The sequence below is a fragment of the Crocodylus siamensis genome, chromosome 2, assembly GCF_052110815.1.
Source record: "Crocodylus siamensis isolate JL-2025a chromosome 2, ASM5211081v1, whole genome shotgun sequence".
Taxonomy (NCBI): domain Eukaryota; kingdom Metazoa; phylum Chordata; order Crocodylia; family Crocodylidae; genus Crocodylus; species Crocodylus siamensis.
Window position 1 is genome coordinate 190,553,076 of NC_143396.1, and position 14,550 is coordinate 190,567,625.

At 46.6% G+C, this 14,550-nt stretch overlaps 1 protein-coding gene across 1 annotated transcript in view; it reads left to right on the forward strand.

Moving 5' to 3' along the window:
* The first annotated feature begins 5,166 nt into the window (after positions 1–5,166).
* IPO7 (importin 7) overlaps positions 5,167–14,550 on the forward strand; it is a 52,964-nt gene continuing 43,580 nt past the window's right edge. The window contains exon 1 of the mRNA XM_090032675.1: positions 5,167–5,376. Within this exon, the coding sequence (XP_089888801.1) occupies positions 5,242–5,376 (135 nt within the window). The 5' untranslated portion in view covers positions 5,167–5,241. The remainder of the gene's footprint in view (positions 5,377–14,550) is intronic.

Genomic DNA, 14,550 nt, shown 5'->3' on the forward strand with positions numbered 1-14,550 from the left:
AGCCAGGGGGAGGCAGAGGCACTACTATCCCACTTCAGTGAGGGCTGTGGGGAGTGTGTGGCTGCCTGGGGACAGTGGTAGTGGCATGCAGGCTGCTCCTGGCCTGCCTGCCTATCACCTCAGGGCCCCTTGCTCACTGGAAGCAGGTGTTGGAAGGAGGAATCTGTGCCTCACAACTGCTGTCCACTGTTGAGCCTGGCACCCTGGGCAGCCAGTCCCTGCAGCATGGACAGGAGCATCTCTGGGGCTCCCCCTGTGCCCATATTAGCTGGGAACAGCAATGGCAGCTGTGGAAAGGGTGTGTGTCCACATCACTACACCCCCAAGATCCACTCCTGCCCTTTTACAATTGGGTTAACTGTGGGTGGCCTTTGTTGTAAGTCCAGAGTATGGCTTGAATGTAAGCAGCCATAAAAATGGAGCTCATTTTTAACTACCTCTCCATGCTCCATACTAAAATAAGAGATAAAGAAAGGAATGCCAATTGCCACTGGCTTCAGCATGTGATTTTACTGCATAAACAATATGGAATTATGCTCATAATGTAAAATAAAGCTTTCCAAATACATTTCAATCTTATGTATTTCAGGATTCTGAGGCCACTGAATGTATCTGTTTGCTGCAGGACTGTGCTCCAGGATATGACCTTTTCTTTCTTTTCTTTTTTAAGTTCTTACCTGTTATGGTTACTGAAATAACCCCAAAATGTGAAAGTAGTGGGTAAACTGATGCTATGTCATCCATATAGTTTTGCAGAAAGCCACAACAGCTTTCAATTGGAGTCCCATTGGTCTGTAATTCTGCAGTTATATCATTTGGCATTTTCACAACTTCCCATTAAATGTGGCCTTTTTGCCACAGATGTCACCATTTTTCTAGGCACCTGACATATTATTTTCCATTTCCTTGCCCCATTAGGACCTGTCTGCAGTTGCCTCTTTCTTTGCAGTTTTTCTCACAAGAGGGAATAAAATGAGTTACAGTGCTCTCTTCCATGTAGCTAGGGATCTGGGGGTCAAGGAGTGAAAGCTGTAGTCCATCTCATGAACAGTAATCACAGAAATCCAGAAGGGCAGTACTGTGAATTAAACTGATTGGCAAACAGTGCAGCTGAGTGCTGAAGCACCAGAGACGCTTGACTGCCAAAACCATGTACAGTCTCCCTCGCTGCATGGAGGGAAGGAGGTTCTGAGCCTAATGGAAACAGGGACTTGAATGTGGAATAATCTACATGGAGAACATAGAAAAAAACATAGTTTAATATTAGTTTAAAGCCAGACTGGACCATTAGATTAGCTGCTTTGGCTTCCTATATATAGGCAAGATTACAGGCAATTAAATTACAACCAGATACCCAGTATTGAGGACCAAAGCTTTCATTTTTGTCTGTAGCATAAATTGTGTTTTGACTAAGGCATCTCTTCCAGAAAGGGGTCCAGTCATGAACTGAAGGAATTAAGAGATATGGAATCTACAACTACTACTGCTATTTTGTTTCAATGGTTAATAACCCTATTTAAAAAGTGTCTGATTTCTAATTTGAATTTGATGGCTTCAGCTGCCAGGCATCGGCTCTTGGTACTCCTTTCAGCATGATCTAAAGAGACTTTCTCCTGGCCACTGTTACCAGGTCAGAGAGACTCAACCTTTTCCTACATTCCTTGTCCATTCTTGGGGGGGTTCTTCTTAGACCCCCTGCATTGTGCATGCCAATCTTCTGGCTATTATTCACCCCTCAATCATAGAATCATAGAAAAATAGGGTTGGAAGGGACCTCAGGAGGTCATCTAGTCTGGTGGTTCTCAACCTTGTTTATATCAGGACCCATTTGTAAACATTGACAGCCAGTCTTGACCCAGTGCCTCTCACTCCCCGCCACTGCCCCAGGCTCCAGCCCCCAAGTGTATGGGGTAAGGGGCACTGGGTGGGGGGGAGGGCAAGCAGCCTCTTGAAGGCTGGAACTCTTCCAGCCTGCAAAGGAAAAGCCAGTTTCCCATGTTTTTCTCCTTTAAAGAAGAATCCATTTTTTAAAAAGTTTTTTGATCCATTTTTAAAGTTTGTTTGTGACCTTTTCATATATTCTTGTGACCCACTTTTGGGTCACAACCCACGAGTTGAAAAACGCTGATCTAGTCCAACCCCCTGGCTCAAAGCAGGACCATTCCCAACTAGATCATTCCAGCCATGGCTTTTGTCAAGCTGGGCCTTAAAAACTCCAAGGATGGAGATTCCACTGCCTAAGTAACCTGTTCCAGTGCTTCACTACCATCCTAGCGAGAGAGTTCTTCTGATTATCCAACCTAAGCTTCCCTTGCTGTAACTTGAGACCATTTCTCCTTGTTTTATCTGCCACCACTAAGAACAGTCTAGCTCCAAACTCTTTGGAACTCCCCTTCAGGTACTTAAAGGCTGCTATCAAATCCCCCCACAGGCCATGTCCACATGTCCCCAGGGAACCAAAAATCCACACCACAATTAGCAGCGCACCTTATGCCACCACTGCCTGTCCCCAGGGAACACCTGTGCCACACGTGTTCTGGTGCACAGTAAGTTACCCTGGGGGCCGTAGGAGAGGCTGGGGCCAGCAATTGGGCTGCCCCAGCAGCCTTACCTGGGTTTCTGGGGGACTCCCAGGGCTCCAGGAGTGGTGATTCTGCTGCACAGAGCCTAGCTGGCAGCCACAGTGTGGCCCTGGGCAGCCTGGCTCCACTTTTGAGCAGCACGCGCTGCCCATGTGTGCACTGCTTTACTTTTCTTCTCTGTGGGTTTTTTTGACCCCTGGATATCCAGGAGTCACACCCTCTGTGCTGCTCCCTTGCAGCATGGAGAACAACTGAACATGTGATATGTGGCACTGCAGATGCGTCTTCCATGCCATATACTGCATGGCCATACTCATCTAGACGTAGGCTCAGTCTTCTCTTCTGCAGACTAAATAAGCCTAGTTCCCTCATCCTCTCATATGTCACTTGCCTCAGCCCTCAAACCATTTTCATTGCCCTCCCTTGGACTCTCTCCAACTTTTCCACATCCTTTCTATAGTGGGGGACCCAAAACTGGACACAGTACTCTAGATGTGACCTCACTGGTGCAGAATAAAGCGGAATAATTGTTTTATAGTGAACTAAAGAATGTTACTAAAATGGTTGCTACTATAGCAGGAGTGCTCAAACCCTAGTCTGCAGGCCAGGTCCAGCTTGTGGATGTCTTCTGGACTGCAGGACTCCACATAGGTCCAGAAATTTGGTGGTGGGAGAACAGTAGCAATTAACACTGATGCTGTTCTTCTGCCACCAAACTTCCAAGCCCTGCATGGCTGGATTGGGCTCTGGTTGGGCTAGCCATCCAAAGACAGATCAGGTCCTGGCCGGACTGTTACCGCATGACCGGATTGGGCTCCAGCTGGACCAGCACCGCACATGAAATCAAGCCTACAGATCAGTTCTGGCCCACAGACTGCCCTGGGACTGCTCATCCGGCCTGTGGGGTGATTGGGTACAGAATTTGATCTTGTTATGCTGTAGAGCTGACCTTGTGCCAAGCATCCACATCCATAAGTCACCCTGAAAACAAATACGTATGTGCAATGGAAGAGATGGAAAGAGACATTTTTGCTAAGCAAGTGGACTCTATTTTAAAATTTCCAACAGAACCAATCTTCCAATAAATAGGAGCTGGGCAGCTGTTCCTATTTATTTTGGCAGCTGCAGTAGATGCCCAGCACATCACAGCATTGGGAACAGCGTCCTCTACAATGGCATGAAAGAAAGGAATCTGTCGAGAAACTCTCTTCCTCTCAAAGGGAGCTCAAGACTGAGATGTAATGAGCGTGTCTCAGCTGTCCTTTCACAATGTCTGATGAAGTAAACTTGGGTTTGAGAAAGTTATAGAGAGAGAGCATAAGTTTTCTCATTTCGTCTTTGTTGGGAATGCTTTGACTGGAGGAGCTCTACCATGGTTTGCTGATGGGTGTTGAGGTGATTCAACAGTTCAATCCTTGAGTTGCAAATCCATCCACAGAGGTTGCTGGTCTTTCCACAGAGGAGAGTGGGCTGGGATTCCTCTTGTTCCTTCCACTGCACTCTCTTTCTCTCCTCTGCTTGGAGGGCAAGACGCTTTACCTCGAAGGTGCTTGGTTGAGATTGTGATGCTGCTGGAGGTGGCTGGCAGCCTATTCCTGCCAGCTCTGGAGGCTGTGCTCTAAGAAAGCTTACCTGCTCTCTCTCCGTATGTAGTACGTAGACTGGCTTGCCCCTGGGGCCTTACGGCTGAAGGCAAGCAAAACTCAGGGGCATCCAAAACCCAAGCCTCTGGGCTTGGGCATGCAAGTAGGATACCCACCAAAGGTTTTGGAAGCATCTGAGGCCCCAGATGGGGGTGGAGGATGTTTGCCGGTAGTTAGGGCCACTTATGGTCCTGGACTGTCTCTTGCATTTGGAATTTGTTTTGGCTAATTTGGCTTGGAATATGGAAAATGTAAAAAAAAAAAAAAAAAAAAAAAAAGATACTTATATAGTAAAGGGGCCTCTCTCTCCTATGCAGCTTCCTGCCTGGCAGGGCTTGGTCTCTGCAGGGACAGCCGCCAGCTGAGGGGGGCAGCTCTGCAAGGAGCCTCCGGGGCCCCAGCTCTCTGCAGGGACTCGGAAGAGGCTGAGAGGCATTCAGCCGCAATGGGCCGCTTCCCCAGTCCCCGCCACGGAAATCTGCAGTCGGGGGTGGGGGGGCAGGTTTGAGACCAGCGGCTTTAACCAGTTTAACCAGGACCCATTTGTAAACATCCACGGCCAGTCCCCACCCGCTGCCCCTCGCCCCCAGTGTGTGTGGCAAAGGGGGATGTGTCCCCAAGCAGCCACCACAGGCTGGAGCTCTGCTAGCCTGCAAGGAAAAGCCCACGGTGCCCCACTTTCTTCTCCTTTAAAAATCTATTTTGTGAGTTAGTTTGAGTCCCTTTCAGCTCTTCTTGCCACCCGCGGGTGAGACGGGCTGTTTCGGAGAGGCGAGGACAGCCCGCGCCCACCCCCAGACCAGCAGCCCACAGGCAGCCTGTGCACGCAATACCGGCGACCCCGTGGGGCAGGCGCACGGGTTCTTCCGCCCCGTGGCGTGGCGTAGCGTGGCAGGGCCGGGCGGGGCGGACTACAGCTCCCGTGGTGCCCTGCGGCGGAGCGGAAGGCCCCGCGGGCGGCGGGGTTTGGTCTATCCGGGGCCTTGCGCGGCTCTTCCTTTCGCGCCGGCGGGTCCATGTGCGCATCGCGCCGCGCGGCCCCGGCTCTCCCGTCTCCCGGCCCGGCCATGGACCCTAGCGCTATCATCGAGGCCCTCCGGGGCACCATGGACCCGGCCCTGCGGGAGGCCGCCGAGAGGCAGCTCGACGAGGTGAGGCGCGGCCTGGCCGGGCCTGGGCGGTGCTGGGGCGGCGGAGCGGGGCGCTCGGCCCGGGCCCGGGCGAGGCGGCTGGGTCGGAGCCGGAGCCGGGCCCGGGCCGGGGGGCGCCGCCTTGGTGCCGGCCCGGCCCGCCCCGCCCCGCCCCGCCCGCGCACGTGGCCGGGGGACGCGCTGCCCTTCAGGCTGCTCCCCCTCTTCCCCCCGCGGGGGGGCCGCTGTCAGCGGCGCCTGCGCTCCATTGTCTGCCCCGGCCCGGCCGGGGCCTCCCGCCCCGCGCGCAACAGTTGGGCCGGGCTGGGCCTGGCCCGCGCGGGAGGCCCCGCCGCGTGCGCAGCGCCCGCCCAGCCACGCGGTCGGGCCCGGCCCTGGCTGCGGCCCCCAGGTGGAGCGGGGCTTTCGGCGCTGCGGAGTGGCAGCCGCCCCGCTCCCGCGCAGCACACGGGCCTGTCACCGCCGGCGCCGGTCTTTCTCCCCCTGTGTGAAACCCGTGATCTCGCTCCCGTCCCGCTTCTCCCGATATAAAGGAGGCTTGTCCTTCTGTCTTCGTGGGCCCAAGCTCGGGCGCCACTGGGCAGGTCGAAAGGCCTGGTCGGAGGGGTGGGTGCCTTCCTCCCTTGCAGCACTTGTTACCAATGTCTGACCCTCGCTCTCTGTTTTCTTCTCGGGTTGTCCCAAGTAATTAGTGGATGTGCCCTCACTGGCCTCACTCATTAAGGGAGGCTTATAGTTTCGCTTGGTGGGCAGTGGACCACGTTCTCCTGTGGCATGTCAAAAGGCCTGTGGCATGCAGCTCAATCAAGGGCCAGTGGGCCCTGTTCAGTGTGTCGTCTCCCACCCCCCTCCTTGCAGCACTTTTCCACGTCTGACCCTGTTGTTTTAGTGATCCTCCCAAGGAATTAGTTAGCACGCACCTGCCGCTGGCTAACAGCAAGGGGGCTAACCATTCCTGTGAGGGCACAATGTCCATGTCTCTTTGCACATCATATAGGCTTGTGTTACACAGACGCAGAGGGAACAGTATGACCAGGGTTTCCTCCACTGTTCTGCTCCCACTTGCAGTCTTTGGCATTGAAGGTCTAGGGCAGTGGTTCCCAATCTGTGGTATGGGTACCACCAGTGGTACACAGAGAACCTGTCAGTGGTACGCATTAACAGATTTATTATAATTACTTTTTCTAACAAAAATTTGCTGGTGATACTTAAAGTTGTATCATTTTAAATTGGTGGTAGGCAGTCTGTCAGGGTTTGGGAGCCACTGGTCTAGGGAGTTTTCATTCAGAAGCTGTATCCCCCTAACTCCCTCATTCAGTGGCTACTGGTGCAGTTTTTTTTGGAAGAATTTGTCCAATCCCTCAAGAAGGTGATGACATGAAGGCCAAAGTGAAGTTAAGCTTGCCCCCAAGTATATAATCCTCCTTGAAACTGGTGCTTTTTAATTTGACAGGTCTAGCAGCATACTTGTTTTGCTTTGGCAGACACATGTAATACACTGCGATAACACTGGGCCAGAGATATGATTGGTTGTACTGAAAAATGAGAGTGTCACTGTTCTGTAGGTTAAAAGAATAATTAGAAAAAGGATATACAAGAATTGGCTTGAGTGAAACAATGTCTCTTGAAAACTTTTCCTTAAGTTAAAAAAGGGAGCGCGAGAGAATGCACTTAACATGAAATCAGTGGGTCCCAACCTCTCTATATATGTTGCCAGTGAGAACTGTTATTGTTGCTCATAACCACAGAAAATTAAAAAGTTAAAACTTAGGTTGATTGGAAGGACAAAATATGATGCTGCTTGCAGCACATTACTTGTTGCCCATGGACCACCAGGGTTAAATGACGTATTTAAATTTGTCTAATTTAATCAACTGATTGCTTGGCTATTCTACACATTTATTGCAAATATTTTTGAAGTATTTACAATACAATGCTCAGTTTAAATATTTTTAATTTGTACTTGGGTAAAAGTAATAGAGATTAGCTCATAAACTGACTAAGAAGAAAGGTAGCATTTTGTATTATTAATAAACATGTAGGTTAATTTGCATCAGATTTATTCATTTGGATATTTACTACACAATTTCAGTTGCAAGACATTCAGGAAACTTTTGTACTCTGTGTAGCTTGTATACATGCATCTTGAGCACATACTTAGACATACTCTGTTGCATGGGAAATCATGCTGACCATCAGTTCTTAATTGTTTTTTTTAAATGAAACATGATGGACTATGATATACCATACAAAACCCCAAGACTTTTGCTGTATTTGGGTACAATAAATTGTGATTTTTTTACTTTAAATGCCAGGTTCCCAGCTTCCGGAGCAATGCTAATGGTAAAATACCTCTGTGTATGTGTAGGCCTTGATTCTGCAAACACTTATGCATGTGTATAACTGTACTCATGAATAGTTTCTATAACTTATCTGTTTAGCTCATTTGAAAGTCAGTTGCACATTTGTTTGCTGGATTAGGACCTTAAATTGTCTCCTGCACTTCTTTTGTATGGTAGGATATGTTGTATTTTGAACTGATGATTTTTTCTTCTGATATTGGGCCTATCTTGCTGTAAAGACTAACTTGTTTCTAGCACTAGAATGATGTACTGCAAGTTACCTGTGGCAAACAAGCTTTTTAATTTAATTGTTTATGATGGGCCTACCTTTTTATGTTTGCTTTGTTCAAATAGCTCGCCTGGGCTCATGAAACCTAGGCGTTTTCTGTGCTTGCCTTGCTCTGCTGCCAGAAGCTCTGGTGGCAGGCAGCAGCCACTACCATCAAGATACTAAAGCGCATTTGCGTCAATATGTTTGTGTCAGATTCATGATTTGTCGTTCATCAAATACGTTGACTGTGCAAAAAATGCATGCAGGGGTTCTCCAACTCCTGAAGCCAGATGAAGGTAAGGAATTGTCTGTGTGCCTTCTGCCGGCTGCTGGACAGCGGCAGGAACCTTACTTGGCAGAGATGCTTTAACTCTGCTGGCAGAGATGAGGTATCTGTTGCTGCAGAGGAGGATTGAGTGTGAACACGCTTAGAGTTTTGCCAGCAGACCTCCAGTGTCGCATCGAATAAGCCTTATTTCAGTAGAAGACTTGCAAATTGCTCTTCCTTTTACCTACTAAGAAGAGGGGGGTGATACTTGTCCAATTAATTGATAATTGCAGTGGTTATGAGAACTACATGCATTCTTACCAGTCTTGGCCATGTTGTTGATATGTAATAACTTGAATCTTAATTCTACAGCCAGCAAATTTATTACTTGAATGAGCTATAACATAAACATTTTACACACTGTTTTTGAAACTGTGTGTCATGTACTGGTTAGTAAAAGGGACTGGGAATCAAGAGTCCTAGATTTTTCCCAGGGTTTGCTGCTGATTGTTTAATCTTAGGCAAAATTTAACTTTACCTATGCTTCATTTCAGTTTTCTCATCAATTAAAAAAAAATGTAAAATTCACTGAATTTTTGTGCAACTTTATTAGCAAATGACTTAAAATGCTTTGAGAGCCTCAGCTTGAGAAATGGAATGTGAATGCTGAATGTCTCAGCATGCTAACCTGTTGGTTTTAATCAGAGGCTTGCAACACAGATATTAAGTGCACTTTCAAATGTTGAACAGTTGCTAGTGGGATCTTCTCTGATCAGACATAAATCCTCAGTACATTTGCAGGCAGGAAGTTGGACCATGCATGTGCAAGTTAATGAATTGTCATACAGGCGAGTTGTAGGATTTCCTGTTTTGGTTTTCAACTCCTTTCCCATTTAATAAGGGGTTATAGTAGGTCAGGGATTGTCCTGATCATAATCAATGTCTGTGACACTGCTGGGGGAGATGATTCATAGACATTTGGGCTGGAAGGGACCCCAGAGGATCATTGAGTCCAGCCCCCCACCCTAGGGACAGGAAGTCAGCAGGGATCATAGGATCCCAGCAAGATAAGCATCCAAATGTGTTTTGAAGGCGTTCAAAGTGGGCGCTAGAACCGCCTCAGGTGGCAGTCTGTTCCAAACCTTGGGGGCTTGGACAGTGAAGAAGTTCTTTCTTATGTCCAGCCTGAACTGGTCACAGTGGAATTTGTGACTGATCTTGTCATCCCTTGGGGAGCTCTGGTGAACAGCCATTGATGGCCATGATGCCATCAGTTGTTAAACAGCTGCTGCTCTCCCTCTGCTTCTCCCCACCTAGGATTCATATAATTGGGTACTTACAGAAATGGTTCTAAAGTCACGACACTCCTCCATAACTTTTCTGAATTTGGTAGCACCCTGATTGAGAGCTGCTCTTTTTAAAAACTTGGCTTACCTACTTTGGCTCGGTGCTGCTGCCAGGGGGAACTGTTACATATCTCTTTGCAAGAAGGGCATTTGGAACCAGACCAGGAAGCACCTGCAGTAGGAGCAAGCGCTCCTGCTTTCATTAACCACACTCCTGCTGCAGCCAGTTCTGTGTCCAGCTCCACATGCCCCTCCTAGAAAAAAGTGTGTGGGGCAGTTTCCCTTAGATGTGGCAGCCTTGCTAACTATCTTGAAAGGGTGTAGTGGCACCTGAACCGAGAATCACAGGCTTCCAGCATGTTAACTGTTGTCTCAGTCTCTGTGTGAAATAAGTACATCGTTCAGACTATTGGTTAAGAAGTTCAGTATGGGCAAAGCAGGTAATGCTGGTGAGCAGAAAAGAAACATTTAGAACTGGCTTTTTTTTAACCACTTCTTAACCAGAGGTCATTTCTCCCAAGTTAGCAAGATGGACCTAACTTAATGATCTTCTCTGAAAGTTAAGGATGAAGACAGCAGAGTTAGTCAAGATCTTCTCCCCTTCTGACTGGTTTGCTTGTTTTTTAAAATAAAAATAATGGATTTTTATCAATTCTCCATTCAGCCAAGGAGCTGAAAGTATTGAGCAAATATTTGTTTTTGAACATTCTGAGGATAAGGTGAATGTAGTGTTATCCCCATTTTTCAGATGGGCAATCTCCAGTAGTTTTAGTATAAGTAACCTCATAGTTATGTAGCAAATCAGTGTTAAAGCTCCAAACAGAGCGTAAGAGTTGTGGATCTTTCTAATTTTCAAACCACTACATCATGCTTTCTCAAGTGTCTCACTGTAATAATGAGTTGTGCTTCTTCCTTAGTAACTGAAATTCCCCCACTATTCAAAGCCAGAGTAGTCAGTGTGATATTCTTCTAAAATATTTTACCTTTTTTGCCTTTCTTCCATAACTGCAATTCTCTCTCTCGCTCTCTCTATTTGTGTAAGGGGAGGAAGAACAGAGTTTAGCTTGTGGAAGAATAGATTATTTGAAGTACATGGTGCATGGCCCCAGGGAAGATACTTGCCTGAAATCACTCAGGGGCTGTAAGGGACCACAAAAGCTGTCTTAACTGAGGAAAATATTACAGTTTTAAACTGAGTTGATCCTAATAAGGAGAAGGTAGTGTGTTGTTTTCACACGACTAAGTGAAGAATGTGCCATATTTTTCCTTGGGTGAAGATGACAAAGCCAAACAACTTTCTGAATTTGCAGGTGACCTTTTTTAGTGTACTGAACATTTAATGAGTTAGCACAGCAATAGCTGGCTCGGCAAGATTGGATGTGCATATATGCTTCAGTAATTTTGCATATCTTATACTTTTTACATATATAGTAAGCAGTAACTTTACTAGAGGTTGGTAGAACTACCTTGTAAAAAGTTGAAATCAGAAAGGCTTTAATATCTTAATGGCCAAGTGAATTCTTAAAGAACTGAAAGTAAGAGTATTTTGCTGCCTCAGCATAGCTTTACAGAATCTGACCATAGCTTTTGAGAAATGCTGTTGCATCTCATTTTAGTAGTTACATTCTCAGCATGCTTTTGGAGGGACAGCACATGAATGAACATACCAGATACTAAAAAGGAAGGGAAAAGTTAGAAGTTGCCTTTTTCTGGCCTGTTATACAAATCATTCAGCTGATCTTCATTTAATTTGCATGTTACGGTAATATAAAATATTTTTTTTCTAGTAGCTAGCTTTCAGTCCAGAAATATATTAAACATTTTATGTTTAGAAATAATCCTTTAAAATTCTTTGTACTAATTTTAAAAAATTGTCATAGGTAGTATAGCTGATATGACAACTTAATATCTTTGTGGCTCAAACGTGGTCCACATTACTGGAACTACAAAACTTTTCCCAAAAAACTATGACCACATGCACACTTTAAAGGTGGTCTTTGGCAGCAAAACACCTTCTTTATTCTGTCAGAGTAACACTGTTTCTTAGTGAAGAAGGCTGCTTCTGCTGACCAGCAGCAGGTGCATTGTAGGCATACCCTTGCCTTCTGCTAGGCGCTCTGATCCCTTCAGCGACTGGAGCCTTCCCGGAGTGGACTTCATACTGCCAGTACAGCTGATGAGGTGGAGCAGCAAAGATCTAGCTGATCCAGCAGAAGTTGTCTGATTGTGCACGTGCTGTGGTAGCTTCCACGTCATGGCTGCTGTCTGCTCACAAGAGCCCCGCAGTACTGTATAGACAAGATCTCAGAACAAGGAAGCATGTAATGTCTGTAGCCAAAATTAAATCAAGTGTTCAGACTTTATTGCTTAGTAGATATAGTTTATGTAAAATCCTCAGGTATTAAAACTGAGCATAAGTGACCTTAATGGATGCAGTTATGTGAGAAAATAATGCTTTTGTGTCTGTACTAATTGCTTCTCTGTGGCTCCATATGTTGTCATTTGCTCTGTATGTTAATTTCAGATTGAATTTTATATTTGATATTATGGAGCAGATGTGACAGCTTTTTGGTAATAAAAATGTGTTTGTATGAATTGGGCAAGCAGGTCCTGAGTAAATGACTTTTTTATTAAAAAAAAAAAAAAAAAAGTTGCAGTGGATATGTGTGGAGGCTTGTATTCTGGAAACTTATTTTGGAAAGCTGATTGATGTTAACAGACACTGCTGTAACATTTGTGGTCTGATAGAAAACATTCCCCAGCTAGTAAGGCAGCATAGCAAAGATTGCTTTTAGGAAATGTCCCTGAATACTTGGCTCTTAGACAACAGAAAAGTTATACTGGTGACACAGCATGCATGATAGGGGAGGGATAGGGAACAGAGATAGTCATTTTGCTATTACACATTAATTGCTAGATTATGTGGTAGGAAAGAATAGGCTTCCAGTATGGAGATCCTGTTGCAATTAAATGGCACTAAAATTCTGGTATTTTTATGTACAGACAGTTGATGCTTTTTTTTTTTTGCTTTTTTTTTTTTAACGAGCAAGATTAGACTAAGACAATATTTTCTACCTTTTACTGATGCCAAAGCTTTTAAGATTTAAGAACTCTCCTCTTTGCTGCAGAATTTAGAGCATATGTTGGAAATACTTGTATGAGCTTGATCTTCATGCCTTTCTTGAGAGGTGTAGTAGTCCTGCCGAGGGAAGCCTGTAGGAGATTTCATTTATACCACACCAGTTAATCCATGGTATTTCTGAAGGTGACATAAGTAGAAATCTACACCAGCAAAATCTTCTGAATTCAGTTACCATAAGAAGGAATAAGCATGTGTATGATCAAGCTCTTGCTGTTTACATTGGAAATATTCTAAAAGTAAGTTTTGAAATAATGAGGGACGAAAGTCGGGCCTCAGATGCACCTGAATTCTCAGCTTACATTGTTATCTTTCCTGGTATCCCAACTCATCCTGTGCATTCAAAACAAAAAGAAAACACAAGCTAATGATTGCATAAAATAAGTCTGAAACATGGAACTTTATTTAGCCCTGGTGTCAGTGAACAGGAATGGTAAGAGCTGGGAGGCAGCCATCTTTAGAGACTGAAAATGTGGCAGGAGTTAGAAGTGGCTGAAGCAGATGCATGTGCAAAAACTTTTGTCATAGTCACCATGACTACCTTTAGGAGATCGTTCTAATCTTAGTTCTATAGTATGCAAGTCCAGATATTTGTAAAAACCACTGAAATACTTGGGTTCAACAAGGCATGTTATTGGAATGCATTTGTTTGGCTTTGCTGGTTTTGTCAAACACTTAGGCCACTGACAGATGTTAAAAAGGAGGCATGATGGGATCTGATGTGTGATCCCAACAGTTGTGCTATCTGCCATGTCACACCATGATCCCGGGCTTTCCCTGCACCGTCATCTTTGTTCTCATCGCTGGGAGCTCTCAACCACAGTGGTGCACAATGTACTGCCTCAGCTGGTAGTCCTGATCAGCTGACCAGTACTCCTAGCCTCTCGAGCAAGTGAGTTTGCTCCAGAGACTGGGAGTATTGGCCACACAATCAATTTAAAGGCATGTAAGGAACCAGCCACAAAGTTATTACACTTCTTATGTAATCATTTTGCCACTTATTCCTGGTTTTATCATGCTGTTAGTTGAATGAATGTGTGGCCAGGTCACTACTTAAGACAGTGGTTCCCAACCTTGGGGTCACAACTCCATTTGGTGTTGTAAAGATAAAAAATGGGGTTGCAAAGACGCTCAGCAGTGTAGACCGATTGTAATGAAAATTACAGAAAAAAGCAGGAAGTGGGTTCCCCATGCAGGCTGGTGGAGTTCCAGCCTACAAGGGGCTGCTTGGGGCTGGCGGGGGAGCAGGAGGAGGGTGATCAGGCAAGGGGGTCCTTGTGCATGTCCATGCTCACATATGCATGTGGCAGCCGGGCAACATGGAGAGCAGCTCCTTCCAGGTAAGTCTGTGTAGGGGAGGGGGCAGATTGAAGCCCCCATGGTAAGGGAGGGAGTGGGGCAGGGCTGGGGCTGGAGGCACTGCCTAGCTGGACCACTGCATGAGGCCTGGGCCTGGGGCAGGAATGTGGGCCCTGGCTGGGGGGAGCAGGATGGAGATGCAGGCAGCTCATCTGGGGGGCAGTGGGAGGGGCTAGCTCCCTGCTGCTGCATGCATGCCTTGGGGGAGGGGCATGGTGGGACATGTGCCTCCCAGATTTGTGCATGGGGCAGGGGCAGATGTGAGCAGGTCCTGGTGCAGGAGGGCAGAGTGGGGTAGGAAGCTTGGGGATGCTGCCAGGAGCCCCATACCGGCTGTGCCACCATGGCAAGGCACCCCCTGCCAGCCTAGAAGCAGCAGGGGGCACAACTACATGCTGCCACCATTGCTGCCAGGCTGGCAGGGGGCACCTCACCATGGCAGCACAGCT